We start from the raw sequence: 24,791 nt of genomic DNA, 5'->3' as shown, positions 1-24,791 counted from the left end.
GTGACATTGGGAACTACGAACGACAACGTGCCAGACAGAATTCGGATTACTAAATGCAACATCGCTCGTGACCCATGGGCAATTGGGTCAGTCCCTTTGCCGCCGGCAGCTCCAGTTCTCAGGGCCATAAAAGATTGGTTGGCTGGGTTGGCCACTTTTCTTCTTGAAAGGTAGTCGCAAACCATTCACCGAACATTTTTCTTTTGGCAAATCTATTAGACCAATGTTCTCACTCTACATTTTGCGTCCAGGAAATGGATTATGCATCCGAAGCCGAGACTCATATTACTTGACGGCATTGAAATCCAGCAACAACTATCAGGCAAAGAACAGCTTAGCCATGAGATGTGTGCTGCTATATTTAGGAGACTGTCACAGATGGACAAGAGCTTCACAAAGGACACATTGACCATGTTCTGGAGGAAGTTTCTAGAGCCCGACTTTGCTGTGAGTCCTACAACTAATCCAAGCAAAATATTTAGTTTCATTCTCACCTTTTTAATCACTATGTTTGCTAAGGATGTCATCTTTTTTTCAGACTGCGGTTTTGTCAAATGCGGATCCATTGACGACCCAGTCCATCCGTGCAACATTTACCGAAGAAAACGAGATTTTCAACCCAGCCTCTAGCCGGATGGTAAACTCTAACCATAAAACACAAAACCAATTCCCGTTTTATCATTTTTTTTTCATGGATGATTCATGAACTATATTTTTTCCGCCAGTGGCATATCCCTGCACTGTTGCCCGACGGCTGGTTCGTCTACTCATTTGACATGCTCAGAAGAAGGATTGCAGTACTTGACCCGTCAGTTGGACCATTTGGGTTTAGCAACCGAAGGACCAACATGCACATATACGTATCTGACTTGCTTCACGCCGCCCTCTTCAGATGCATCCAATCCCTATATGATTCCTGGCATTGCAGTTCTGGAGAATGGACCCGGGCATTTCCTGTTATCATGCTAGAGAACATTGATAAGTAAGTTTTGGAAAAACATAGATCATATGCTGCATACTTTGGTTGGTACGAATGCTCTCTAAGTTGTCCAAAATATATTTTCGAACAGGGAGGACTACGGTGTGTGCTCTTCGTTCTTCGCTAGGAATTATGATGGCGACAAACTCCATATCCCACTAACCAAGGTAAGCAGCTTTTTAGCTACAAAAACCACCGTAGCTTTCCTTACGTGTACTAACTAGCATCACAAATGCACACATACAAACTTGGAGATACACAGGAACCTGATGCTGTACGAGGTTATGCGCCTTCAGGGAAATGAATCACCAGTGCCTTCCGATGCACTTGAAGCTATCAAGGGATCATTCGTAGCTCTGTGACCAGCTTGTCGATGCACATGTCATGTAGATCGACTCACCCGCCGCCACCAATGTATCTATAAGAATACTAGATATCCCCGAGACGTTTTAAGCGTTCCCTTAAGCACTAGCAAGTTATGTTTTTTGCTAGATGCAGTGTTGTTATCAAACAAAATTTGGGAGGAACATTGTTTCTAAATTTGGTCGCTCTCAATTCAAATTGTGTCAGTCCATTTTTTCCTAAGGGATGACTCCCTCTGTTTAAATGGGAAAGCTTCTGTTTGTATGATCGGAAAAATAATATATTTGTTTTGTTAGGAGTGAAATCCTTCCATTAGCCAAGTTTTTTCACCATACCCATTTTTTATCATACTGGTTTTTTGCAAACAACACCTTTTTACAACAGATTTGACACTGATAAGTGGTTCTGGTACACGACCAACGGCGAACTAATAAATTAGGATGCATCACACAACTCCAAACTACTACAAGATACTCATAATCATAGCAATACTGACTCGAATTACACAGCCATGAACAACATGTAGAATGCCAGAGCTACAACAACCACACACACAGACTTGATCAGGTGGTGTTTGCCGGCAACGCGAGCAGTACCATCATGCTGGCGGGCAACACCAGCCACACCAGCCACCATGATCTTTTCACCGCTATCCATGGCCGGCTCCATAGCTTGTGCAAGCTGGTGAGATAGATTGGCCGCCTCAGTTTCTGCCGCCCTTGCTGCATCTTGCAGAACAGCGTTTGTCCTCTCAAGTAACCAGACCTGGTCCCTAAGATCGATTACCAGTTGCTTAAGGAAAGGATTTGTGATCGGATCGTCATGCCACTGGTAGAAATCGCACCCTCCCCTCTGCCAAATGACCAGAACACAGATCAAAATTAAGACCACTGATTCTATCAAAAACAAACATCAATAGCCAGAAACATGCCAAGAGATTCCGTGAACGCACTCACCCTTGCGCGGTAACATGTCTTGTATCTCCTTCCTGGATTCTCGTCACTACATGAGATCCACATAGCCGCCTTTGGCTTCTCACGACAATCGCATGGTGTGAACGGCTCATAGTCCAGGGGTCCTTCTCTGTACCTAACTGGGGATCTCACTTGTCCAGAAATCACTCTACGAGAGGAGGAACGAGCTCTAGAGGAAGAGGAAGCAGAGGATGCCATTGCTGGTATTTCTGAGAGCTTGCTGGTTGGCAACAGCACCCTCCACCATCGCATCTTCTTATAGAGCACGCATGCAGCAACGGCTAGTTCAAAATTCAAAAGGGAAAGAGACATTGAGCAAAAGGAGCCATCACATCAAACACACGATGGATGGCAGTACATTAATAGCATACGTCAGCTCACAAGTAGCAGCTATGTTGAAACTAAACAAGCACCATCAGTCACAATGTTTTGACCAAAAGACAGCCACTTTGCTTGTCCACGGCATCGCAAAATGATTCGCCCCTACGATAACAACGTCCTAAACCGACCACACACCTCTACTACACCCAATCTAATCTTCATCAGTGAGCTGCTCTATGATCCCTGGGTGTGGTGCAGTGTTCCCCTTTGCCGCCATCGTCTCGTACAACATCCTCTTCCTCCTAGTTGCCAGACCAACCTATTGCAAATACAACAACAGCTAGTCATTTTCTGCTGGATACAGAGAATTTTTTGACTTTCTGAGAATTAATAGCAGCTCTCTTACCTCTGGCACGTCGTGCTCCAGACGAGTCCCATTGAAGTTATCCGCATAGTAAGCTATGTAGCCAGGAGACTCACCACTGCAATCACAAGCATATACATCAGATAAAGATTATTGGTCTGCAAACATACTATCGCACAATGAACAATCAACGCACCTGCCACATGCAACATGCATGTTTCTGTTGTACCTCACTGTCCACTCAGACATGTTCATCTGCCATCCATCATCCAACAAGGCACCCCCGCGCTTCATGCCATTAAGCATAAGCAAGATTGTCTTCCCGTGCTTAGCTCTATATGCATTTGAACTCATCTGTGTGAGAACTGGGTCCAGCACGTTCAGTCTCTTCATAAGCATGTCAAACACGTACAAGCACCAGTCTCTCATCATTGACACAGGCATCATTATCTGCATGAGCATGGGAAAGTTCAGTTTTGGGCAACAACAGTCATAGCGCTTTGACAACACATTTAGGAAACGTACCAGGCGACAGAATTTCAACTGAAAGCCAATGCTTCCCGTAGAAAGCAAGCTCCACAACACGGCAGCCCCCTCCGGGTCCATGATGTTCTCAAAGTGCAACTACACCAAAGAAACAAGTTTTGTCAGCATCGGATACATCAGAACTGCTTATACGAAGTTTAGTGTTTCATATTCACTTACAGGCACGTCAGGAGATGCAAACCCCCTCCATACTGGTAATCAAACCATGTCCACCATCTTGATCTCTCTCTCATTGAAGCCACGTACCCAAGCCTCCATCCCATTGTAGTGCATCTCCCCTGTCAGACTGTATTGGTACTTGATCTTGTTGCCATCCAGTTTCAAAGGTGTTGGTCGCGAGCTGTCATACCAAACACTAACAAGACAAACAACAAATCGTTAGTTAATTGGAAGCAAACACTAAAACATTTCCAGCAACTTTATGCATTTAGTCTCACCTTGCAAGAGTATCCCTGCAGGTGAGGTACTCGACTCCGTCATAAAATCCAAGGCAAACATGATCGGGATAGTGGACCTGCTTCAGCTCAAGCTCGAAAGGCGAGTAACCATAGTCTAGTTCTGGGGCGAGGTATGCATCTGGATGAACTATAGCTGCACATAAGAAGAAATTACCATGTCAATATGTCTAACGCGGCATGCCCCCCACCAGCCAGCCTGCTAGATCTGATTCATCCAAAGCAAAGGAGGGGACGAGGTATTCAGCATGGCAAACTGAACAAAAGGAAACTTACTAGTAGGAATGGAGTTGGACAGAGAGCAAAGAGATGCAAAGAGATTACCTTCTTCTTCAGCAGCCTTCAATGGTGGTGCGTGTGTGGCGGTGCTCCCAAGGGAGAGAGGTGGCGGGGTGGGGTGGAATGGATACTCAGTTGGTCCAGGACGGGGTATATATACAAATGCTCCATCCATTCGGCATGTGTCCTAACGGAGCAGCGTTAGGTTAACCCGGTTAGCACAGGGCTACCAGCGTGCCCTTCTGCATGGCAGCACTTAGGCACATCAGCCACACAACGCATGCATTGGGCCACACAAGTCAGGCCAGTCTTTAATCATTTTTTTGCAACGTCAGCAAATCATTGTCATTCTAATCCATAAGCTTACACTGACGAACTAAGATAATTCAACTCACGTGCACTCTCTACATAGCATACTAATTTTCAAACACATGCCACACCATAACTCCCATGGACGAGGTAAACTAAATCTTCAGGCGCTTGCTTGGTGGGCTGTCGACGTCATCATCAGCAGCAGCTCGATCAACATTGCCTGTACCCAATTCATTATCACCATCCGCGAGCTCATTAGCACCAACAGGAGCATTGTAGTCCAATGGATCAAACTCCCCTGTCTCCTCAACCGCGTTATGTATCTGAGGAAGCACGACAGCCTAACAAAACAAGCAAATCAAGTAAGCACAACAAATCATCGAGGAAATTCAAAGGTGTAATAATGCAGGAAATTAAAAGTAGTTCGTTACATTTTCAGCCACTTCCACCATCTCAATCACAGCACGATCAACTGGCCCTTGCCCAAACACGCTGGCCTGTAGACACGCAAATCATCACTAGCGAGAAGAGAAAACAAAATGAAGTTGAGTTTCTAATTTTTCAATCCATAATCTAACCTCGTCTGCTGCGGTGCAAAGAGAGGCCGATGCATGAGACACGATGTCGTTGCCCACACCATGCACGACGCCACCCTGCTGCACGTTGGAAAATCACAAAAAACTAGGTCAAGCAAATAGCCCAACTTTCCAACATAAGCAAGTATTAGTGGGAATAGTACTAACAATCAGCGAGCTGGGCGCCAGAGTTGTGCCATCCGAGGTAGTTACCGCGGAGTGGATGGGTGCACTATTGGTGGGCGCCATCAAATCCTTGCAAGCATGAACTCCGTGGAATCCCGCCACCTCTATATATAGCGTATCCAAATTTTCATGTTCCCTCCAACTCCATCCATTCAAATTTTGAATCCCAAGCGCTCCAAAGCTACGGGCTGGTGAAATTTTGAATCTTAGCAAGCCAGGCCGATTGAGCGACTCCATAGGCTCATACAGGAGGGGGAAATCACGGGTGAAGCTTGGTAAAGTTGACAATAACAGTACATACGCATTTACTCGCCCATGTGTTCTCCATCTTTGTCTGTGAAACACATCTTGTCATGCCCAGTACACCCCCATCCCACGCCAAGCACGCCATCATCGCGATTATAAAGTTTTTGGGCAGCGAACCTACACTGTGACATGTCCATGTCCTAGAACACATGGGCGACCTCGCTAGCACAGTGCTTTGCCGTAGCAGGAGACAACCGCGCCGCTCGCTGCACGTCTTTGTCCAGTGTTCCTTTTCGTTGTGTCAACCATCAGCACAACAGGGTTTTTTACACACGCCTAACCACGTTTTCTTGACAAACAGGTTGACCAACAAATATCAACCATGAAAAACTAGTTGTTCTGACATCCGGGCACTGATCGCACACACGATACAGCTTGACAAAGGTTTTCTAAAACAGTTTTTTTGCAAGACCATACAATTAGCATGAAGATGAAACAAACTCCCCAGCGCATGTAGATGAAACAAACACCCCAGCCGTATTTGCAGTCAAACCAAATCTACTTTATCATAAATGCAATCCTTTTTACCCGGGAGTGGACAACACACATAACTCCGCCGCTGTGCCCAAGGGTTGGCCTTACGGTGGGTAGGTGCAAGCACATCTGCGCCTGCTCGTCAGTCTGTTCCAAAGACCTCACCGGCCATGCCTCATGAAAATTCACGAGACGTGCCCAGTCTGCGAGTTGTCTAATCAAAATGCTGGGCATGCATCAGCACACGATCACATCAGTTCTCCCACGCCTCTGACTACTCGAGCACGCGCGGGGTGCCATCGACACATCGCATGTGTCGCATAGCAATGAAAAAAAAGGTTTCATTCCCAACAATGGGAAACGATCCTACCCAGAGATCTCTGCCTCCCCCAAGGCCCATTTTTCCGATCAGACCGCGGCCCAATTGCCCGGCAACTGGGCATTTGGAATGCTTCGCAAATTATTTCCGAGTTTCCCACCCGAAATCAGTCCACAAATATGGCAGTAACATGAGTGAAAATTACCAAAGTCATATACAAAGATTTAAGCATAACCCAGTCGCACGCTTGAACTCATTGTAAGACTGGATATCAACAATACATTTCTACCCAAGCTACAAATACAAACACAAACCAAATTTGCTGACGACATAAACTACAGGAAATTAGGCACAAAGGGTTCTGCCCGCTTTCCGCAAGAGTTTCGACGATGTCCGAGCACTCCACATTTCCCACACTTAGGCATCTTCCTTGGAGCTTTCGGAATATCTCCCCTTTCCGGACATGTCGTGCTCTTGTGCCCCTTCACCCGGCATATCGCACAAAACCTTGACCTCTTCATTTTATCTTCATACGGAGCCTTGTCTCTGCTAGTGGTTGGCCTCCCCGGCTGGCCCATCTCTTTTGCAGGAGCAATCCAAGAACAGTTTGACAATGCATCCCCGTCAACAATATTAATACATGCATCAGCATTTTTGTCACCATGGGTACCATCTTTGGCTCTCTGCTCCAAAGCCTCACGCTCTTCGAGTCCCATACCATCCTTGTCATGGCTTAGGGGGAGAAGAGTTGTGTAAACCTCCTTCATCATGGCCATGAAAACATCATAGCACTTCACATTACTATCGCCCAGCCTAACACATTCAAGCGCCTTCATGTACATGGCGTTGTGCCTGTAAGTATCAAAACCATGCGGCCCTCTGTCCTTCTGGTATCGAACAAGGTGCTCCGGAAATATATCGCGGGCATCCCTAGTCCAGCGTTTTAGTATGTGCTTATCTGGGATCTTGCTCAATTTGAGCTCAATCATAACCTGCCACCACAGCAAATGAGACCTCAGACTAGCACAACTTTGTTTGCATGGCAGATGACGTTGTGTAGCATCATACGAAGATGTTTTTACTTACCTTCAACGAATGACAGCAAACCATTCCAGAGTGCTCGAAAATCCCACATTCACAATTAAAGAAACTCTGATCATCATCGACTTCAACCTTGAACTGTACTTTGCTCCATTTCTCTCTTGCCAGAGCATCAACGTGAGTAAGAATGTATATCTTTTTCGGGACAACAACATCCAGTTCATAGGCCCCTGCCTTGTACAAAGCACCTCCAAATTGCTCAAACATTGCCCTTGTGTATATCTTGCTAGCATGCCTCTCAATTGGAAGATTTACTCGCAACAAAACCCCACTCTGAAACATATCAAAACACAAAAAATGAACAGATCAGGCATCGGTGTACACTTCGTCTAATACATCTACCAATCAAGAACATGTCTATGGAGACTGGTTTACTAACTAGTAAAGCGACCGGCCGACTCTTTTCTCAGAACATACCAGTGCGGTTCGTTTCTCCTGGAAGCTCTCTTCAGACTCTCTGTCAAACTGGAGCTTCTCGTACTGTTTGAGGAACAGATGCATTGGACAGCCCGGGGGGACATAACTTTTAAGCATGTGATTGGCACTTCCACTCCGTTGAGTACTAGTCATCTTTGCGCAAAAAACACCTCTGAAATACGGCTTTGCCCACTTATGCCGCACCTCATAAATTTGAGTAAGGTACGGGTGCTTTCTCAGTGAATATTTATCAAGCATTGCAGACCATCCATCCTCGAACTCTTGCTCCGTGACCATGTGATGAACCAGCTTATGAAATTCACTTTTGAAATCAGTTTTCTTGCTCCACAAAACCCCCATTGATTCCTTTGCTTTCTTCAGCACATGCCATTTACACCACCTATGCGTTGTATTGGGCATCTCTGTTTCTATAGCCAATTCCATTGACCACGCCTGGTCTGCAACCAGTAAAGTAAATTAGATCCATTAGGAGCTTACATCATGGAAAGTATTGGTTCAAGAAAAATGAGAGATTCACATCTACCCCTAATCTAGCCGTACCTGTTAATATTGTTTGCGGGTGTTTACCCCCGACCATCCTGATGAATTCACGGAAAACCCACTTGAATGTGTCCTCCTTCTCATCCCTCAGCATGACACCTCCGAAAATTATGCTCTGGAAGTGATTGTTCACTCCTACAAACAGACCGAATGGCATGTCATATAGGTTGGTCCTATATGTGGTATCAAATGTTACAACATCTCCGAAACACCTATACTGGTCCACACTACGCCTGTTAACCCACATAAGTGTCTTAATCCTGCTCTCGTCATCAACCTGGACAGTATAGTTGAATTCTGGATCGTTTGCCTTCATCTCCGCAAGTATGTCCATTGTTTTCCAGGCATATGAATCAGAATGCTCCTTGTTCAACTTGCTACACAGCGTCTTCAGTGACCGTTTTGTAAATGGCACATTATCAACTGTTCCAAAAAAACTACCAACTATACTATAAACCTTTCCAAGACTGACATTGTTCTCTCTAAGCTGCCTAACAAGATCCTTAGTATACCGGTCAATGAGCCTGTGCGACGGCCAATGCATCTTCTCACCACAAGTGCTTGACAAAGAGTGGTTGTGTGCCGCCCGGTGCTCTGAAATATACCATCCATTGTCGTCCGACCGAAGCAGCCTGATCCGGGCAGCACAACCGCACCGTGTTGATCTTGTATTCTCCCTCTCCGGTTTACCCTGCCGATGCACATAACATGATTTGTCAGCCTATAACATATTCTTGCAGACTTTTTCTCCCCAAACAGTGATGCACAAAAAGAAAAACAAACGCACCGCACATCCACAGACTATCTCCTGCATGCACTTCACCCGCTCCACATTTAGCCTGCTTTTCGAATACCTTATACCAAATCCAAGCTCCCACGAATATAAATTGTAGAATTGATAGGCTTCATCCAATGAATCAAAAGAGGTCCCGACAGCTGGGTTGACAACATTGCCATCTCTTTTCAATATGAAAGCCCTCATGGACAATTCAAGGGCACTTTTCCGGTTCGGGTTGAGCTCGCGCTCAGCGGGGGCCTTTCTGATCCTTACCCTGTTATTTTTGAGAGACAAATTAAATAATTCGCATAGAAAAGAAAATCAATTCCTCTTCCTCAATGCACCAGATTACACGAAACTGTCAATTATTGCCCCCCTGATTTCCCATTTTATACAAAGGCAAACCCGACAAAGCAGGACTGCAGATAAAAAACAAGATATGCAAACAAAATCTTTTCCTAGTATCACACTCCGACACCTCTCGACTTTTTAGTTAAACTAGCTACAAACAGGACAGGATATGCAATTTCAAAGAACAAGAAGACTGTGCAACAGCCCGCACGCAGATAATCCCAGTAATTTTAGAAACCTAATGTAATCAGTCAGACACACAGTGCGGATTTAGTACAGACCTGTACTAAATAACTACATAACATATAGCTAGATGCTAATGAAATCGTTTTTGCATATATGACCAGCACACAAAAGAAATCAGTTCTACGCGCGATTACCTGCGTGTCCATCCGCTCGTAGCCTCCGAACAAACTTGCAAGAGCGGGTCCTCGCCAAGAAATCCGGCATCTCCGCCACCGCTACGGAGGTCCCCTGCATGGCGAATGTCAGCCTCGGCGACGCTGATAGAAGCCTGGGACTCTATAGGCCGGGCAGCACCAGTATTGCCCGCATGCCCGCGGCTAATCCTGAGCGGAAAAAATCAAATCAAGGAATTTCAGGGACAAACGGCAACCAGATCTAATCCTAACTTCATCTTTTGCGTGAGACAAAAACTAGTAGCTCTGCTAAGTGGCATCTAAATTACCTCTGTTCGGAATCGCCCTCCGTTTCCATGGACAGGTCCACGGAGCAGGCTCCAAGGTTCCGATCCAGAGGAGGAAGACGAACTGGAGAAAGGAGCAGCAGGAGGCGTATGGGCCTGTGCCCTGACGGCCAGTGCTTTGAGAAAGGGATAGCTGGCCACGCGATGTGGGCCAACATGCCCTGCGCCTCGACTCGAGACTAGTCACGTGATCTTTGCAACTGTACCAAACCCAGCTGCACCGTGTACCAGCCCACGCACTCCGCGAGTCCAGCTCCACAGCAATGAAACATTTGTTCCACACCGATACGCCTATGAACCTAATACCTATTACTAGGGAACGGACAGGGGGGAGACAGCGAAGTGATGTTTGCCAATCCCCAGGAACGGTTGGACGGCCATGATTAAGTCCACACGAGCCGCCGTCCACCGAAAAGTCGCTTCGCAACCTATCGCCGTTTCAAGGGCCTGCTGCTAGTGCTGGCGAAGCCGAAGTGATCACGGACGGGATGCAACGCCGCGTTAATCGAATATGGCGAATCCTAACCAGTTAGACGCACAACACAAATCGGTGCCGTTGCTAGTCCATGCAGAATTGCAGATGCGCGTCCTTGCATGTGCGTGGATTCTCTCTCTCTCTCTCTCTCTCTTCCTGACACATGCATGGCCTACATTAGCTTCCCTCTCTCCTCTAACTCCCATCTTTTTCATTTTCTTTTGACAATTAGATGCTACATATCTTTAGAACCAAAAAGTCATTTTCAAAACTTTTTACATATTTGAACTCGTGACACCAAGCCCTTTAAAACAAGTACAGTCTTGGATACATTTGAAACACTTTTAAAAAAAACGTTTGCTTTAAACAGTGAAGAACTTTTCATTTTTATTCTGAAGTGCCAAAAAACAGAATCAGGGCTGAAGAATTTTCTAAATAATGGGTCTGCACTTTGTTAGGAATATGAAAGAACTTTGCTAGAAAATGTATCTGGAAACAAAGAACTTTATCAACAGCTTGGCCGAACTTTGATGAAATGTTTATGAAACTTTTTTGAGCCACATACAATTTAATTTTATCTTGGGCTCACAATTTAATTTGAAATATATTGATATTAGACTTGTTTTGTAGATCTGGTTGTGACAAACTCGAACACATAAACGAATTTAAATTTACGTAATTTATTTAAAAGTAATGGTGGCATATTCGGTTATTCAGTAATTTTGTTAAATGAGCCGCAGCATGCATGTGAATATGACGGGGAAGTACACTGCATGGCTGACAACGCAGTGGGGCAGGTTGATTGGACATGACCCTAGATGGAGGGCCAGAATACAGGTTGTGCGGGTAACTGGTTAGGAAAAATCCACTTCCCGCGTTAATGGCCTTCTTAAGCGCCCGCTTCACGTCGGCGGCCTGCAGAGCACCGCTCTCATAGTCAGCGGCAAGCTCCTCCATGCTCAAGAACGCCCTGTCACCACCGTCCTCCTCCTTCCTCTCCACCTAAAACCTCCCAAACAGAGGAAAGATTATCTGCCTGATGTACTCCAAGCACGGGTTGCCTTCCACGGTCCCCGGCGGGAACGCCTTCCGCATCGCCCGGCCGACCTCCCACTCCGTGTCCTCCATGTAGATCGCCCACCTCGGGTCCCTGAACATCTCATTCTCCGGGTACTCGAGCAGGCTGGGCAGCACGCCGTGGAACAGGGCGACGACCGGACGATGCGGATCCTCGCGCATAGCCGCTTCCCGCTCGCGGTACAGCTCGGCCACCTTGTTGCTCACACGCTGGCCGATGTCCAGCAGCCACACGTCCGCCTCGTCACGGGACAGTATGGCGGCGGAGTGCATGCACGTGACGAAGACCTCGTGGGAGAAGAGCGACTTCGGCTCGTCGTAGTACGGCCTCTTGTCCTTGGACGAAAGGATGCACACCGTCACCTCGCTCAGATTGGTGCTCCTTGCGACTTTCAAGGCGAGCGGCCAGTATCGACGCAGGTCGCGGCTGATCTCGTCTGACGAGCGAATGAGCTCCACCTCGGCCTTGTTTGGATACTCTAACACAGTTAGAGTTAGAGTTATTTTCTAACCCACTAACCCAAATAAGCACCTTTCCATCGGGATAGTTGGGTTAGATGAAACTAACCCACTCTAATCCTCCCTGTTTGGACACTTTTGGGTTATTTGAGTCTCCAACTAACCCAAACTAACTCTAACCCCATGATCCAAATAGGGCCCTCGTCGAGGCGCATGCGGGCTGTCCTCCACATCTCGGTGTTGTACGAGCAGACGTCAATGACTTTTCTCAGACTGACGTTGTAGCTTGTGAGAGCGAACCAGTTCGCCATGAATATCTTGACCTTGCAGCCGGCTTCGAGCAGCTTGTTCACGTTGATCGCCATCGTGATGCCCTGGGTTATGTGCATCGATGGGGAGGGATCGCACCAGACGTAGCAGACAGGAGTAGTTTTCTTCTTCAGCAGCGTCCTGAGGTCGTCCTCGTTGGTGCACTCCCCTATGCTGCTCAGTATCGCAAACCTCTGATCAAAATTCACCTCTGCAGTATCATCGTTTGCAGTAGGTTCAAGACAAGAATTGGCTGCATTCTCCTTAGCGGAGGAATTGTTCTGCATGGTACTACAGGCAGGGGGAGTTCCCGTGCTGTAATTTTGTGGCGGCTGCTGCTCTTGGGAGGCACAGTCAGATAGTGATGACCGACGGTAAAACTGCTGCGGTGGCGTGTGGAAGCGGCGGCGAAGAGCGCCGGAGCTCTGGACGAAGCGATTTAGCGGTGGGCATTGGGTACCTTTGCCCCTCACCAGCGCAAACGCCCGCGCCAACATTGCTACCTGAAAAGACGATCGGCACACGCCGCCTGGCGAGGACGGGATATAGGTTGTAGTGTTTAGTGAGGTTTTGTAGCAAGGGCCTTTATCCGTGCAAATTGATGGCATGCATGGTTTAATACCAAAATTTGGTACGTATGTCAACGGTGCACTATGTGGACTATATCCAGGCCGTTCGTTTTCCACACTGACCAGATTCGCCCCTGTATTCACGGGGCCTGTCCCCCCGTAGAGGCTTGCCCCCCATGTATCTCGGCTGCCAGAGATAGTGATGTGGTGACAGAATCTAGGCGTTGTTCCATGTACCGCGGCACACTCGAGGTCTGTTGCTGTGCCAAAAGTATATAGGGCAGCCTGGGCACATGTCTCTTCCTCTCACGTGACTCATTACAATAATATCCCGCCACTCACGGCACAGTTGTAGCTAGCCCCGGTACATCCTCACGCTATAAACATTAGCGATCATTTTTAGCCGTACGTTTTAACCTCGCCCACCAGACACAATATTAATTTTTTTCTTGACGCGAAAATGATATCAATTCCTACCACGTAATATAATCGCCCGTGTTTCACAGCCAAAAAAACACAATTAGCCACTCAACAATTTTTTATACACTTTTTAACTACTTTTACCGGCCACTTTTAAGCATTATCCATACGGTTCTGCCATAATAAATATATTGGTAATTCGTTTTTACACAGCTAGCAACCGAAGTAGTTGGTTAGGGTGAACATCTACAGCCCTCGTAATGGGCAAGATGGAACAACAGCGTGCGGCACTGTTTTTGTCACGTCCCGACGTGCAAAAAGCAGCCTTTCCAGGCCCACCCCATCAAAGCAATCCCAGTGCTCTAGTCACTTCACGCATTTACCGCATCTACACGCGCAGCTCATCTTCTTCAACAATCTGTTCTCCCCACCCACCCACCAACCAGAGTCCCAGGAAGAATAAGGAGGCGATCTAGCAGGGAGAACGCCATGGCCACGCATAGCAGCTCATACACCCGCCAGTTAGCGGTCAGCATTTAGGTTTTTGCCTATCAGCGACCTGTTCAACACGAAGCCGCCGCCGGAAAAGGTATGAACAGCCTCACGCTTTTCAGTAACGATTTAGCAGTTCTTCCTAAATCTCACTAGTTTGCCTGCCATTAGGTTCTGTAGTTCATGGTGTTTGTCGGAATGGATAATCATTTTGCTGCGGAGGGATCAGCAAGAGTTATTAATCAAGATACAATGAGCGAGTTTTCCCCGGATGAGTTAGATAGCGATGGCGATTGTTCTGGCGGATCCAGCGGTGTGCCAGGGACACCATCAATTACGTCTAGGCTCTCGTTGTTGAAGTTAGGCTCTGTTATTTCCAAGTTTTCGGACTTCAAGAAACAACTAGTCAGAGAAATAGGTTTTGATGGTTTGCTTCGGATTAAGTCGTGGCAAAAGATCAATCTTAAGTACAGTGCTTACCTCATGGATAGAGTCGATGTTGACAGCAGCGTGATCAACCTGGAAGGCCAGGGCATGCTTGAGCTTACAGACAAGTCAGTTCACTCTATTTTTGCAATACCACGCGGTGAGCTAGCAATTGGACCTGAATGTGTCGAACCATCAGAAGCTTGCATTGAGTATACACGTTTTGCAGCTAGCATCAGTGACAAAGGTACACACAGCTTGAAGGCGGCAGAGGCATACCTGTTACGGGACATCACAGCCTAGTCCAGACAGATTGATATCCAGTGTTTCAAAATTGCATTCGTCATCTTTGTAGTTGGCCATGTTCTTGCCCCATCAGCCAAGCATGACTACATAACAATAGATTTCTGGGCTGCCCTGAATGATGTTAGCAAAATCAGAAAATGGAACTGGTGCAGCTACCTTCTGAAGCACCTGTTCCATGCTGTCAGGAAATTCAAGTCAGATGTCTCTAAGAGAAACCCGACCATTCACATTGTCGGATGCCATTTGTTCCTACAGGTATTAATCCGAGAACATCGACCACTACCATACTTTTTGTGTTCGCTCACATCTTTGTTACCTTAATCTGACAATGACAACTTCATTTGTTTCAGGTGTTCGTCCTGGACAGCCTAGACCTTGGTCAAATGAACAAGCCACGCGGAATGTATCCAAGGATAGCACTTTTCGAGTATGAGTCCATGAAAAAGATGATTGAGATCATAGCGGTCAGCATGGGAGGAGGTGAAATATCATACCACAGCGCATCGGTCAGTTTACGAAAATCCATGCCAAAACAAAAACAGCGAATAAAACCAATTAGGCACAAAATGACTTGTACCTAACGCCATTTTTTTCTCTGGTCAGGTTCGGTCTGAACAAAACATCAGCAAGGGCCTCGTCTGCGCATCCACTGATCCTGCAGACGAAAACATTCCAAGGACATCCACCACGACGAAACGAGCCCAGATGCCCTCCGCTCCTATTTTAAGAGCTACCTACGCCAAAATTGGACCCCAAGATTTCTCAAACCATCTACGAACAAACCACCCATCAATAGTAAGTACATGTATCGATCTTTTTTTGGTCAACCAATCTGAATCCCAGCGTAGTTCGTACTAATTTATGAAAATCCTTTTTCCCAATAGTCCAGCGAGAAGCTTGGGATACTCCTCCGAGAGCAAAATGCGCGTGGGTTGGCCAACATTTCGGAGATGAGGCAGGCTTTTCAGTCATCAATGTTCACATTTGCGGACAAACTCATCAATTGCATAGCTGAGAACTGCACTTGTTGCAAGGCCAATGGGCGTAAACATTGCATCATGAAGAGTGAAAACCAAAGCGATTGCCCCAACTTGGCGACCATCCTTATGCAAGACAAACTAGACCACACGTTCGTCACCCCCCTTGCCAATGAGGTTGCGTCCAGGCTGCCCGGACAACTTGAAAATGAAGGTTTGTTCCAGAATAATGCTACCATTTTGCGTAGGATGACCAGCTCAATATACTAGCTATGGAATTTTAACAATGTCTAATATAAAATTGATGTGATGTCACAGGTAGCTCATCTGCCAATAGCTCCATTGCGCGGAAGAGGGGAGTTGTGTTCAGCCCGTCCATCCAGGGGGAATCATCGAAGAAGGTCTGTGTGCGATTGGATGACCCACTCCAAACTACTAGCCCTTCAGCTGTTGATACTATCAACAATTCATCCTTGTCAGCAAAGCAAGACAGTCGCCGTGAGGTTGCCGATAGTATATATGCATTCTTTGACGACCTGACTGCTAGCATTGTTACATACTATGCTGAGCAACGCCCGAGCTCTGGATATGTGACATTGGGAACTACGGACGACAACGTGCCAGACAGAATTCGGATTACTAAATGCAACATCGCTCGTGACCCATGGGCAATTGGGTCAGTCCCTTTGCCGCCGGCAGCTCCAGTTCTCAGGGCCATAAAAGATTGGTTGGCTGGGTCGGCCACTTTTCTTCTTGAAAGGTAGTCGCAAACCATTCACCGAACATTTTTCTTTTGGCAAATCTATTAGACCAATGTTCTCACTCTACATTTTGCGTCCAGGAAATGGATTATGCATCCGAAGCCGAGACTCATATTACTTGACGGCATTGAAATCCAGCAACAACTATCAGGCAAAGAACAGCTTAGCCATGAGATGTGTGCTGCTATATTTAGGAGACTTTCACAGATGGACAAGAGCTTCACAAAGGACACATTGACCATGTTCTAGAGGAAGTTTCTAGAGCCCGACTTTGCTGTGAGTCCTACAACTAATCCAAGCAAAATATTTAGTTTCATTCTCACCTTTTTAATCACTATGTTTGCTAAGGATGTCATCTTTTTTTCAGACTGCGGTTTTGTCAAATGCGGATCCATTGACGATCCAGTCCATCCGTGCAACATTTACCGAAGAAAACGAGATTTTCAACCCAGCCTCTAGCCGGATGGTAAACTCTAACCATAAAACACAAAACCAATTCCCGTTTTATCATTTTTTTCATGGATGATTCATGAACTATATTTTTTCCGCCAGTGGCATATCCCTGCACTGCTGCCCGACGGCTGGTCCGTCTACTCATTTGACATGCTCAGAAGAAGGATTGCAGTACTTGACCTGGCAGTTGGACCATTTGGGTTTAGCAACCGAAGGATCAACATGCACACATATGTATCTGACTTGCTTCACCCGCCCTCTTCAGATGCATCCAATCCCTATATGATTCCTGGCATTGCAGTTCTGGAGAATGGACCCGGGCATTTCCTGTTATCATGCTAGAGAACATTGATAAGTAAGTTTCGAAAAAACATAGATCATATGCTGCATACTTTGGTTGGTACGAATGCTCTCTAAGTTGTCCAAAATATATTTTCGAACAGGGAGGACTACGGTGTGTGCTCTTCGTTCTTCGCTAGGAATTATGATGGCGACAAACTCCATATCCCACTAACCAAGGTAAGCAGCTTTTTAGCTACAAAAACCACCGTAGCTTTCCTTACGTGTACTAACTAGCATCACAAATGCACACAGGCAAACCTGGAGATACACAGGAACCTGATGCTGTACGAGGTTATGCGCCTTCAGGGAAATGAATCGCCAGTGCCTTCCGATGCACTTGAAGCTATCAAGGGATCATTCGTAGCTCTGTGACCAGCTTGTCGATGCTCATGTCATGTAGATCGACTCACCCGCCGCCACCAATTTATCTATAAGAATACTAGATATCCCCGAGACGTTTTAAGCGTTCCCTTAAGCACTAGCAAGTTATGTTTTTTTCTAGATGCAGTGTTGTTATCAAACAAAATTTGGGAGGAACATTGTTTCTAAATTTGGTCGCTCTCAATTCAAATTGTGTCAGTCCATTTTTTCCTAAGGGATGACTCCCTCTGTTTAAATGGGAAAGCTTCTGTTTGTATGATCGGAAAAATAATATATTTGTTTTGTTAGGAGTGAAATCCTTCCATTAGCCAAGTTTTTTCACCATACCCATTTTTTATCATACTGGTTTTTTGCAAACAACACCTTTTTACAACAGATTTGACACTGATAAGTGGTTCTGGTACACGACCAACGGCGAACTAATAAATTAGGATGCATCACACAACTCCAAACTACTACAAGATACTCATAATCATAGCAATACTGACTCGAATTACACAGCCATGAACAACATGTAGAATGCCAGAGCTACAACAACCACACACACAGACTTGATCAGGTGGTGTTTGCCGGCAACGCGAGCAGTACCATCATGCTGGCGGGCAACACCAGCCACACCAGCCACCATGATCTTTTCACCGCTATCCATGGCCGGCTCCATAGCTTGTGCAAGCTGGTGAGATAGATTGGCCGCCTCAGTTTCTGCCGCCCTTGCTGCATCTTGCAGAACAGCGTTTGCCCTCTCAAGTAACCAGACCTGGTCCCTAAGATCAATTACCAGTTGCTTAAGGAAAGGATTTGTGATCGGATCGTCATGCCACTGGTAGAAATCGCACCCTCCCCTCTGCCAAATGACCAGAACACAAATCAAAATTAAGACCACTGATTCTATCAAAAACAAACATCAAAGCCAGAAACATGCCAAGAGATTCCGTGAACGCACTCACCCTTGCGCGGTAACATGTCTTGTATCTCCTTCCTGGATTCTCGTCACTACATGAGATCCACATAGCCGCCTTTGGCTTCTCACGACAATCGCATGGTGTGAATGGCTCATAGTCCAGGGGTCCTTCTCTGTACCTAACTGGGGATCTCACTTGTCCAGAAATCACTCTACGAGAGGAGGAACGAGCTCTAGAGGAAGAGGAAGCAGAGGATGCCATTGCTGGTATTTCTGAGAGCTTGCTGGTTGGCAACAGCACCCTCCACCATCGCATCTTCTTATAGAGCACGCATGCAGCAACGGCTAGTTCAAAATTCAAAAGGGAAAGAGACGTTGAGCAAAAGGAGCCATCACATCAAACACACGATGGATGGCAGTACATTAATAGCATACGTCAGCTCACAAGTAGCAGCTATGTTGAAACTAAACAAGCACCATCAGTCACAATGTTTTGACCAAAAGACAGCCACTTTGCTTGTCCACGGCATCGCAAAATGATTCGCCCCTACGATAACAACGTCCTAAACCGACCACACACCTCTACTGCGCCCAATCTAATCTTCATCAGTGAGCTGCTCCATGATCCCTGGGTGTGGTGCAGTGTTCCCCTTTGCCACCATCGTCTCGTACAGCATCCTCTTCCTCCTAGTCGCCAGACCAACCTATTGCAAATACAACAACAGCTAGTCATTTTCTGCTGGATACAGAGAATTTTTTGACTTTCTGAGAATTAATAGCAGCTCTCTTACCTCTGGCACGTCGTGCTCCAGACGAGTCCCATTGAAGTTATCTGCATAGTAAGCTATGTAGCCAGGAGACTCACCACTGCAATCACAAGCATATACATCAGATAAAGATTATTGGTCTGCAAACATACTATCGCATAATGAACAATCAACGCACCTGCCACATGCAACATGCATGTTTCTGTTGTACCTCACTGTCCACTCAGACATGTTCATCTGCCATCCATCATCCAACAAGGCACCCTCGCGCTTCATGCCATTAAGCATAAGCAAGATTGTCTTCCCGTGCTTAGCTCTATATGCATTTGAACTCATCTGTGTGAGAACTGGGTCCAGCACGTTCAGTCTCTTCATAAGCATGTCAAACACGTACAAGCACCAGTCTCTCATCATTGACACAGGCATCATTATCTGCATGAGCATGGGAAAGTTCAGTTTTGGGCAACAACAGTCATAGCGCTTTGACAACACATTTAGGAAACGTACCAGGCGACAGAATTTCAACTGAAAGCCAATGCTTCCCGTAGAAAGCAAGCTCCACAACACGGCAGCCCCCTCCGGGTCCATGATGTTCTCAAAGTGCAACTACACCAAAGAAACAAGTTTTGTCAGCATCGGATACATCAGAACTGCTTATACGAAGTTTAGTGTTTCATATTCACTTACAGGCACGTCAGGAGATGCAAACCCCCTCCATACTGGTAATCCAACCATGTCCACCATCTTGATCTCTCTCTCATTGAAGCCACGTACCCAAGCCTCCATCCCATTGTAGTGCATCTCCCCTGTCAGACTGTATTGGTACTTGATCTTGTTGCCATCCAGTTTCAAAGGTGTTGGTCGCGAGCTGTCATACCAAACACTAACAAGACAAACAACAAATCGTTAGTTAATTGGAAGCAAACACTAAAACATTTCCAGCAACTTTATGCATTTAGTCTCACCTTGCAAGAGTATCCCTGCAGGTGAGGTACTCGACTCCGTCATAAAATCCAAGGCAAACATGATCGGGATAGTGGACCTGCTTCAGCTCAAGCTCGAAAGGCGAGTAACCATAGTCTAGTTCTGGGGCGAGGTATGCATCTGGATGAACTATAGCTGCACATAAGAAGAAATTACCATGTCGATATGTCTAACGCGGCCCAGGAAAGCTCATGTGTGATCACCAAATGAATCATACCTAGCGGATTAGGAATATCAGAAGGGCTTTCCTCAACTCCAGGCAGAATTAGCCTTTTGTTGCGTATCGGCGTGTACTTGGCAATTGATGTGGCATGCGTCCCATCATCAGCAGCACCAGCTTGTGCAATAGCCGCTTGCATCACATAATCTGCATTCAAACGAAACGACAAGTTAGATACCACAAATGTTTTTGAATCGTTTGTAGTTCATTCAGGTGTATACCTTCAGTCATCACATAGTACATAGACGTGTCAACTAGCCCACTTGGGGTCTCAGGCCCGGACAGATTGTGTGCAGAGGAAGGAGCAAGGACCTCATGCATGGTCTTCTGACGAGTGGCCCTGGGAGCTATGTCTGATACACATGCAAAATGAAAATGAATCAGAACTTACAAGGTAATTATAAGAATGCCACAGCGGGAGCATGGTCGTGATCATACCATCTGTTGCTCTCCCCTTCCCCTTGCGGTCAACAACCACCATCGGTTTGATCTCTTCCTCACTGTCATCGCGTGTTCCCCCTGGTGCAGCAGCTACTTTGAACAGAAAATTAGTAAGTGGGTCATCTAGGTTATGGTAGCGCGTCGCTCATGTGTAATTACCTGTTGTTGTCACAAGGACATCCGATGGAATTACTCCAGTCATATTGTTGTCGCCGTTATTCCCCGCAACTTGAGCTGCATTAGCACTATCAACGTTCTGGTTTTGCACAACCACAGCCATCAGCTCATGAGCTGCTTTCCTAGAACTTGCAGCAAGGTCTTCTGCAACTGCAAATGACAAAACTGCAATCAGTGTCAAACAAGATAGCACATAAACATAGACGCAGGAGAAGAAAAACATCAATACCTGTAGATTTTGGGTTACTTGGCGCGTCAAGCATGTTACAAGGAAACATAGCCGCCACTGAAGAATGCCTTTTCACGTGCGCCAGGAAGAAATCCAAAGTCTGCTCTAGATTTTTCTGCCTGTTTTCTGCGGCCTTCTTCTTGATATCCTCCAGGACACTGTCCCTGATAGTGTCAACCACCTTCACAAATTCAGCCTCGCGTATCTGGTACTGTAATCCATTGCAGCTTTGAAAGAAGCAAGGATCTTGATGTTCATAACAACAGATCAAAAAAATGGAGTTAGCAATAGCAACTGACCAAGACAGAGGACAACAAACGATTTTTAAAAACTGTGCAAGTAGCTTTCCATCCATGTACCTCATCAGACAAGCCACTTGTCGCAGCGGGAGTGCTTGGGGCATGCGGTGCAGCACCAGCTGATCCACCAGCCGCACTGCTCTCACCACCGATCTTTGTAGCACTACCAGACCAACCAATGATATTTGCCGACGGAGAACGGGGAACATCTCCTAACTGAATCCGACAGAGAGACACATGGAGTTAATTGGCAATGCATGCAGACAGTCTCGAGAAATATAAACAAGTACACATTTTTACCTCTAGGCCGCACTCTATGCCATGAGCAGCTGCATGCTTCCGGATTTGCTCCTTTAGCTTTACATCAGAGTAATCAGCAAGCCTCGGGATGGATAACAGTAGCCTGCCTTGGCGACCATGCTCGTGGTAATCCAGCCAGATTATCTAGCATTTTTTGCCACGTGAAAAAAAAACAAAACGCATAATATAGTAGGCACGACTGCATTTGAGCTAGATTAGTGGGATCGAACTATCCTGTGGGATGATGAGGCACCCACTTAGGTTAACCAAAGTAGGATCAAAGCTGAGATCATGCCTTAGCCTCCGTGCTGCTTCCCTCAGCCCCTCAACAACGTAATCGCAGAAATCAAACTCCGCTATACTCTCTGGATTGGCCACAACAGGGAGTAGCTCATTTGCAATCTTTGCTGTGGCACCAGTAGGCACAAGGAAAGTCGAGCTGGCTAACAGTGTCACAGCCACCTTCATGGCTTTTCGCTCCTTACCCTCTATGGCACCCCTACTAGCACCCTGAACTATTTTCTTGACTTTGTAAACAGGGATGTTGTTCGACCTTGGCATTCCAGTGCCAAGTAGCCCATGCACATGGCCAAGCAAGCCCTCACGATCTGCAAGGCAACGCCCACCGGCGATGTCTATCTTCCTACCACCCGGCTCAAGACCGATACATCTAGCAACCTCCCTAATGTTGATCTCTATGAAAACCCCATCACCCAGGTCCATCATCATGTTATCTGGGTTTATTCTAGAGATCAAAGACATGGAAAAGATCCTATTCGTGTTGCCTAACACCCTGATCTTGCACAACTGCTCCATGCCTACATCTTTGAAAACACTTCTGACCTCGGGGTTCCATTCACCAGCAAGGGATTGCAAGGCCATGGAGGTGAAGCTGGTATGTATTGTCGGAGGACGCCTGCTCGCCGCCGCCGAGGAAGAACCAGTTGCCGGCATTGCCGCAGCTGCCGGAGACGCGCCCTTTGGTGGTCTCCCCCGCGCCATGCCCCCCACCAGCCGGCCTGCTAGATCTGATTCATCCAAAGCAAAGGAGGGGACGAGGTATTCAGCATGGCAAACTGAACAAAAGGAAACTTACTAGTAGGAATGGAGTTGGACAGAGAGCAAAGAGATGCAAAGAGATTACCTTCTTCTTCAGCAGCCTTCAATGGTGGTGCGTGTGTGGCGGTGCTCCCAAGGGAGAGAGGTGGCGGGGTGGGGTGGAATGGATACTCAGTTGGTCCAGGACGGGGTATATATACAAATGCTCCATCCATTCGGCATGTGTCCTAACGGAGCAGCGTTAGGTTAACCCGGTTAGCACAGGGCTACCAGCGTGCCCTTCTGCATGGCAGCACTTAGGCACATCAGCCACACAACGCATGCATTGGGCCACACAAGTCAGGCCAGTCTTTAATCATTTTTTTGCAACGTCAGCAAATCATTGTCATTCTAATCCATAAGCTTACACTGACGAACTAAGATAATTCAACTCACGTGCACTCTCTACATAGCATACTAATTTTCAAACACATGCCACACCATAACTCCCATGGACGAGGTAAACTAAATCTTCAGGCGCTTGCTTGGTGGGCTGTCGACGTCATCATCAGCAGCAGCTCGATCAACATTGCCTGTACCCAATTCATTATCACCATCCGCGAGCTCATTAGCACCAACAGGAGCATTGTAGTCCAATGGATCAAACTCCCCTGTCTCCTCAACCGCGTTATGTATCTGAGGAAGCACGACAGCCTAACAAAACAAGCAAATCAAGTAAGCACAACAAATCATCGAGGAAATTCAAAGGTGTAATAATGCAGGAAATTAAAAGTAGTTCGTTACATTTTCAGCCACTTCCACCATCTCAATCACAGCACGATCAACTGGCCCTTGCCCAAACACGCTGGCCTGTAGACACGCAAATCATCACTAGCGAGAAGAGAAAACAAAATGAAGTTGAGTTTCTAATTTTTCAATCCATAATCTAACCTCGTCTGCTGCGGTGCAAAGAGAGGCCGATGCATGAGACACGATGTCGTTGCCCACACCATGCACGACGCCACCCTGCTGCACGTTGGAAAATCACAAAAAACTAGGTCAAGCAAATAGCCCAACTTTCCAACATAAGCAAGTATTAGTGGGAATAGTACTAACAATCAGCGAGCTGGGCGCCAGAGTTGTGCCATCCGAGGTAGTTACCGCGGAGTGGATGGGTGCACTATTGGTGGGCGCCATCAAATCCTTGCAAGCATGAACTCCGTGGAATCCCGCCACCTCTATATATAGCGTATCCAAATTTTCATGTTCCCTCCAACTCCATCCATTCAAATTTTGAATCCCAAGCGCTCCAAAGCTACGGGCTGGTGAAATTTTGAATCTTAGCAAGCCAGGCCGATTGAGCGACTCCATAGGCTCATACAGGAGGGGGAAATCACGGGTGAAGCTTGGTAAAGTTGACAATAACAGTACATACGCATTTACTCGCCCATGTGTTCTCCATCTTTGTCTGTGAAACACATCTTGTCATGCCCAGTACACCCCCATCCCACGCCAAGCACGCCATCATCGCGATTATAAAGTTTTTGGGCAGCGAACCTACACTGTGACATGTCCATGTCCTAGAACACATGGGCGACCTCGCTAGCACAGTGCTTTGCCG

At 46.6% G+C, this 24,791-nt stretch overlaps 6 protein-coding genes across 6 annotated transcripts; all 6 read right to left on the bottom strand.

The window, feature by feature from the left end:
• Positions 1 to 1,843: 1,843 nt before the first annotated feature.
• LOC147961327 (uncharacterized) lies at positions 1,844 to 2,514 on the bottom strand. Its single transcript, XM_087533768.1, has 2 exons — positions 2,299 to 2,514; positions 1,844 to 2,194 (listed from the first exon to the last, which is right to left on the bottom strand). The coding sequence occupies exons 1-2, from the start codon at positions 2,512 to 2,514 to the stop codon at positions 1,844 to 1,846; spliced, it is 567 nt and encodes a 188-aa protein (XP_087389894.1).
• Positions 2,515 to 6,725: 4,211 nt separating this feature from the next.
• On the bottom strand, positions 6,726 to 10,809 carry LOC147961326 (protein FAR1-RELATED SEQUENCE 5-like). Its single transcript, XM_087536677.1, has 7 exons — positions 10,350 to 10,809; positions 10,042 to 10,230; positions 9,320 to 9,584; positions 8,533 to 9,223; positions 7,972 to 8,429; positions 7,540 to 7,827; positions 6,726 to 7,445 (listed from the first exon to the last, which is right to left on the bottom strand). The coding sequence occupies exons 1-7, from the start codon at positions 10,523 to 10,525 to the stop codon at positions 6,789 to 6,791; spliced, it is 2,724 nt and encodes a 907-aa protein (XP_087392803.1). The 5' UTR covers positions 10,526 to 10,809; the 3' UTR covers positions 6,726 to 6,788.
• Positions 10,810 to 11,844: 1,035 nt separating this feature from the next.
• Positions 11,845 to 12,767, bottom strand: LOC147961325 (tyrosine--tRNA ligase 1, cytoplasmic-like). The gene is made up of 2 exons (XM_087537988.1): positions 12,583 to 12,767; positions 11,845 to 12,382 (listed from the first exon to the last, which is right to left on the bottom strand). Exons 1-2 carry the CDS (start codon positions 12,765 to 12,767, stop codon positions 11,845 to 11,847), a joined length of 723 nt encoding a protein of 240 aa, XP_087394114.1.
• Positions 12,768 to 18,307: 5,540 nt separating this feature from the next.
• On the bottom strand, positions 18,308 to 18,977 carry LOC147961324 (uncharacterized). The gene is made up of 2 exons (XM_087533767.1): positions 18,762 to 18,977; positions 18,308 to 18,658 (listed from the first exon to the last, which is right to left on the bottom strand). The coding sequence occupies exons 1-2, from the start codon at positions 18,975 to 18,977 to the stop codon at positions 18,308 to 18,310; spliced, it is 567 nt and encodes a 188-aa protein (XP_087389893.1).
• A 334-nt stretch (positions 18,978 to 19,311) lies between these two features.
• Positions 19,312 to 21,167, bottom strand: LOC147961323 (uncharacterized). The gene is made up of 9 exons (XM_087533766.1): positions 21,125 to 21,167; positions 20,908 to 21,039; positions 20,684 to 20,833; positions 20,448 to 20,601; positions 20,170 to 20,365; positions 19,990 to 20,088; positions 19,694 to 19,914; positions 19,507 to 19,582; positions 19,312 to 19,419 (listed from the first exon to the last, which is right to left on the bottom strand). The coding sequence occupies exons 1-9, from the start codon at positions 21,165 to 21,167 to the stop codon at positions 19,312 to 19,314; spliced, it is 1,179 nt and encodes a 392-aa protein (XP_087389892.1).
• A 105-nt stretch (positions 21,168 to 21,272) lies between these two features.
• Positions 21,273 to 23,134, bottom strand: LOC147961322 (uncharacterized). The gene is made up of 5 exons (XM_087533765.1): positions 22,369 to 23,134; positions 22,133 to 22,278; positions 21,893 to 22,048; positions 21,552 to 21,744; positions 21,273 to 21,469 (listed from the first exon to the last, which is right to left on the bottom strand). The coding sequence occupies exons 1-5, from the start codon at positions 23,132 to 23,134 to the stop codon at positions 21,273 to 21,275; spliced, it is 1,458 nt and encodes a 485-aa protein (XP_087389891.1).
• Between the last annotated feature and the right edge of the window lie 1,657 nt (positions 23,135 to 24,791).

This window comes from Triticum urartu, chromosome 7A (genome assembly GCF_056163025.1).
Source record: "Triticum urartu cultivar PI428250 chromosome 7A, HENAU_Tu73, whole genome shotgun sequence".
In the NCBI taxonomy this organism is placed as follows: domain Eukaryota; kingdom Viridiplantae; phylum Streptophyta; class Magnoliopsida; order Poales; family Poaceae; genus Triticum; species Triticum urartu.
The sequence above is the reverse complement of the archived record's forward strand: the minus strand, read 5'-3'. Positions and strand labels throughout refer to the sequence as shown.

Coding starts and splice junctions, on each gene's coding strand:
- LOC147961327 (XM_087533768.1), bottom strand. CDS start 2,514: ATGGCATCCTCTGCTTCCTCTTCCTCTAGAGCTCGTTCCTCCTCTCGT. Junction 2,195..2,298: donor AGACATGTTACCGCGCAAGG/GTGAGTGCGTTC, acceptor GTCATTTGGCAG/AGGGGAGGGTGCGATTTCTA.
- LOC147961326 (XM_087536677.1), bottom strand. CDS start 10,525: ATGTTGGCCCACATCGCGTGGCCAGCTATCCCTTTCTCAAAGCACTGG. Junction 8,430..8,532: donor CCCGCAAACAATATTAACAG/GTACGGCTAGAT, acceptor TACTGGTTGCAG/ACCAGGCGTGGTCAATGGAA. Junction 7,446..7,539: donor TTTGCTGTCATTCGTTGAAG/GTAAGTAAAAAC, acceptor CTGTGGTGGCAG/GTTATGATTGAGCTCAAATT.
- LOC147961325 (XM_087537988.1), bottom strand. CDS start 12,767: ATGCACATAACCCAGGGCATCACGATGGCGATCAACGTGAACAAGCTG. Junction 12,383..12,582: donor ACAGCCCGCATGCGCCTCGA/CGAGGGCCCTAT, acceptor TCCAAACAAGGC/CGAGGTGGAGCTCATTCGCT.
- LOC147961324 (XM_087533767.1), bottom strand. CDS start 18,977: ATGGCATCCTCTGCTTCCTCTTCCTCTAGAGCTCGTTCCTCCTCTCGT. Junction 18,659..18,761: donor AGACATGTTACCGCGCAAGG/GTGAGTGCGTTC, acceptor GTCATTTGGCAG/AGGGGAGGGTGCGATTTCTA.
- LOC147961323 (XM_087533766.1), bottom strand. CDS start 21,167: ATGGTGGTTGTTGACCGCAAGGGGAAGGGGAGAGCAACAGATG. Junction 21,040..21,124: donor GAAGGGGAGAGCAACAGATG/GTATGATCACGA, acceptor CATGTGTATCAG/ACATAGCTCCCAGGGCCACT. Junction 19,420..19,506: donor TGGAGCACGACGTGCCAGAG/GTAAGAGAGCTG, acceptor TATTTGCAATAG/GTTGGTCTGGCGACTAGGAG.
- LOC147961322 (XM_087533765.1), bottom strand. CDS start 23,134: ATGGCGCGGGGGAGACCACCAAAGGGCGCGTCTCCGGCAGCTGCGGCA. Junction 22,279..22,368: donor TGGGTGCCTCATCATCCCAC/AGGATAGTTCGA, acceptor GCAAAAAATGCT/AGATAATCTGGCTGGATTAC. Junction 21,745..21,892: donor CAAGTGGCTTGTCTGATGAG/GTACATGGATGG, acceptor AATGGATTACAG/TACCAGATACGCGAGGCTGA.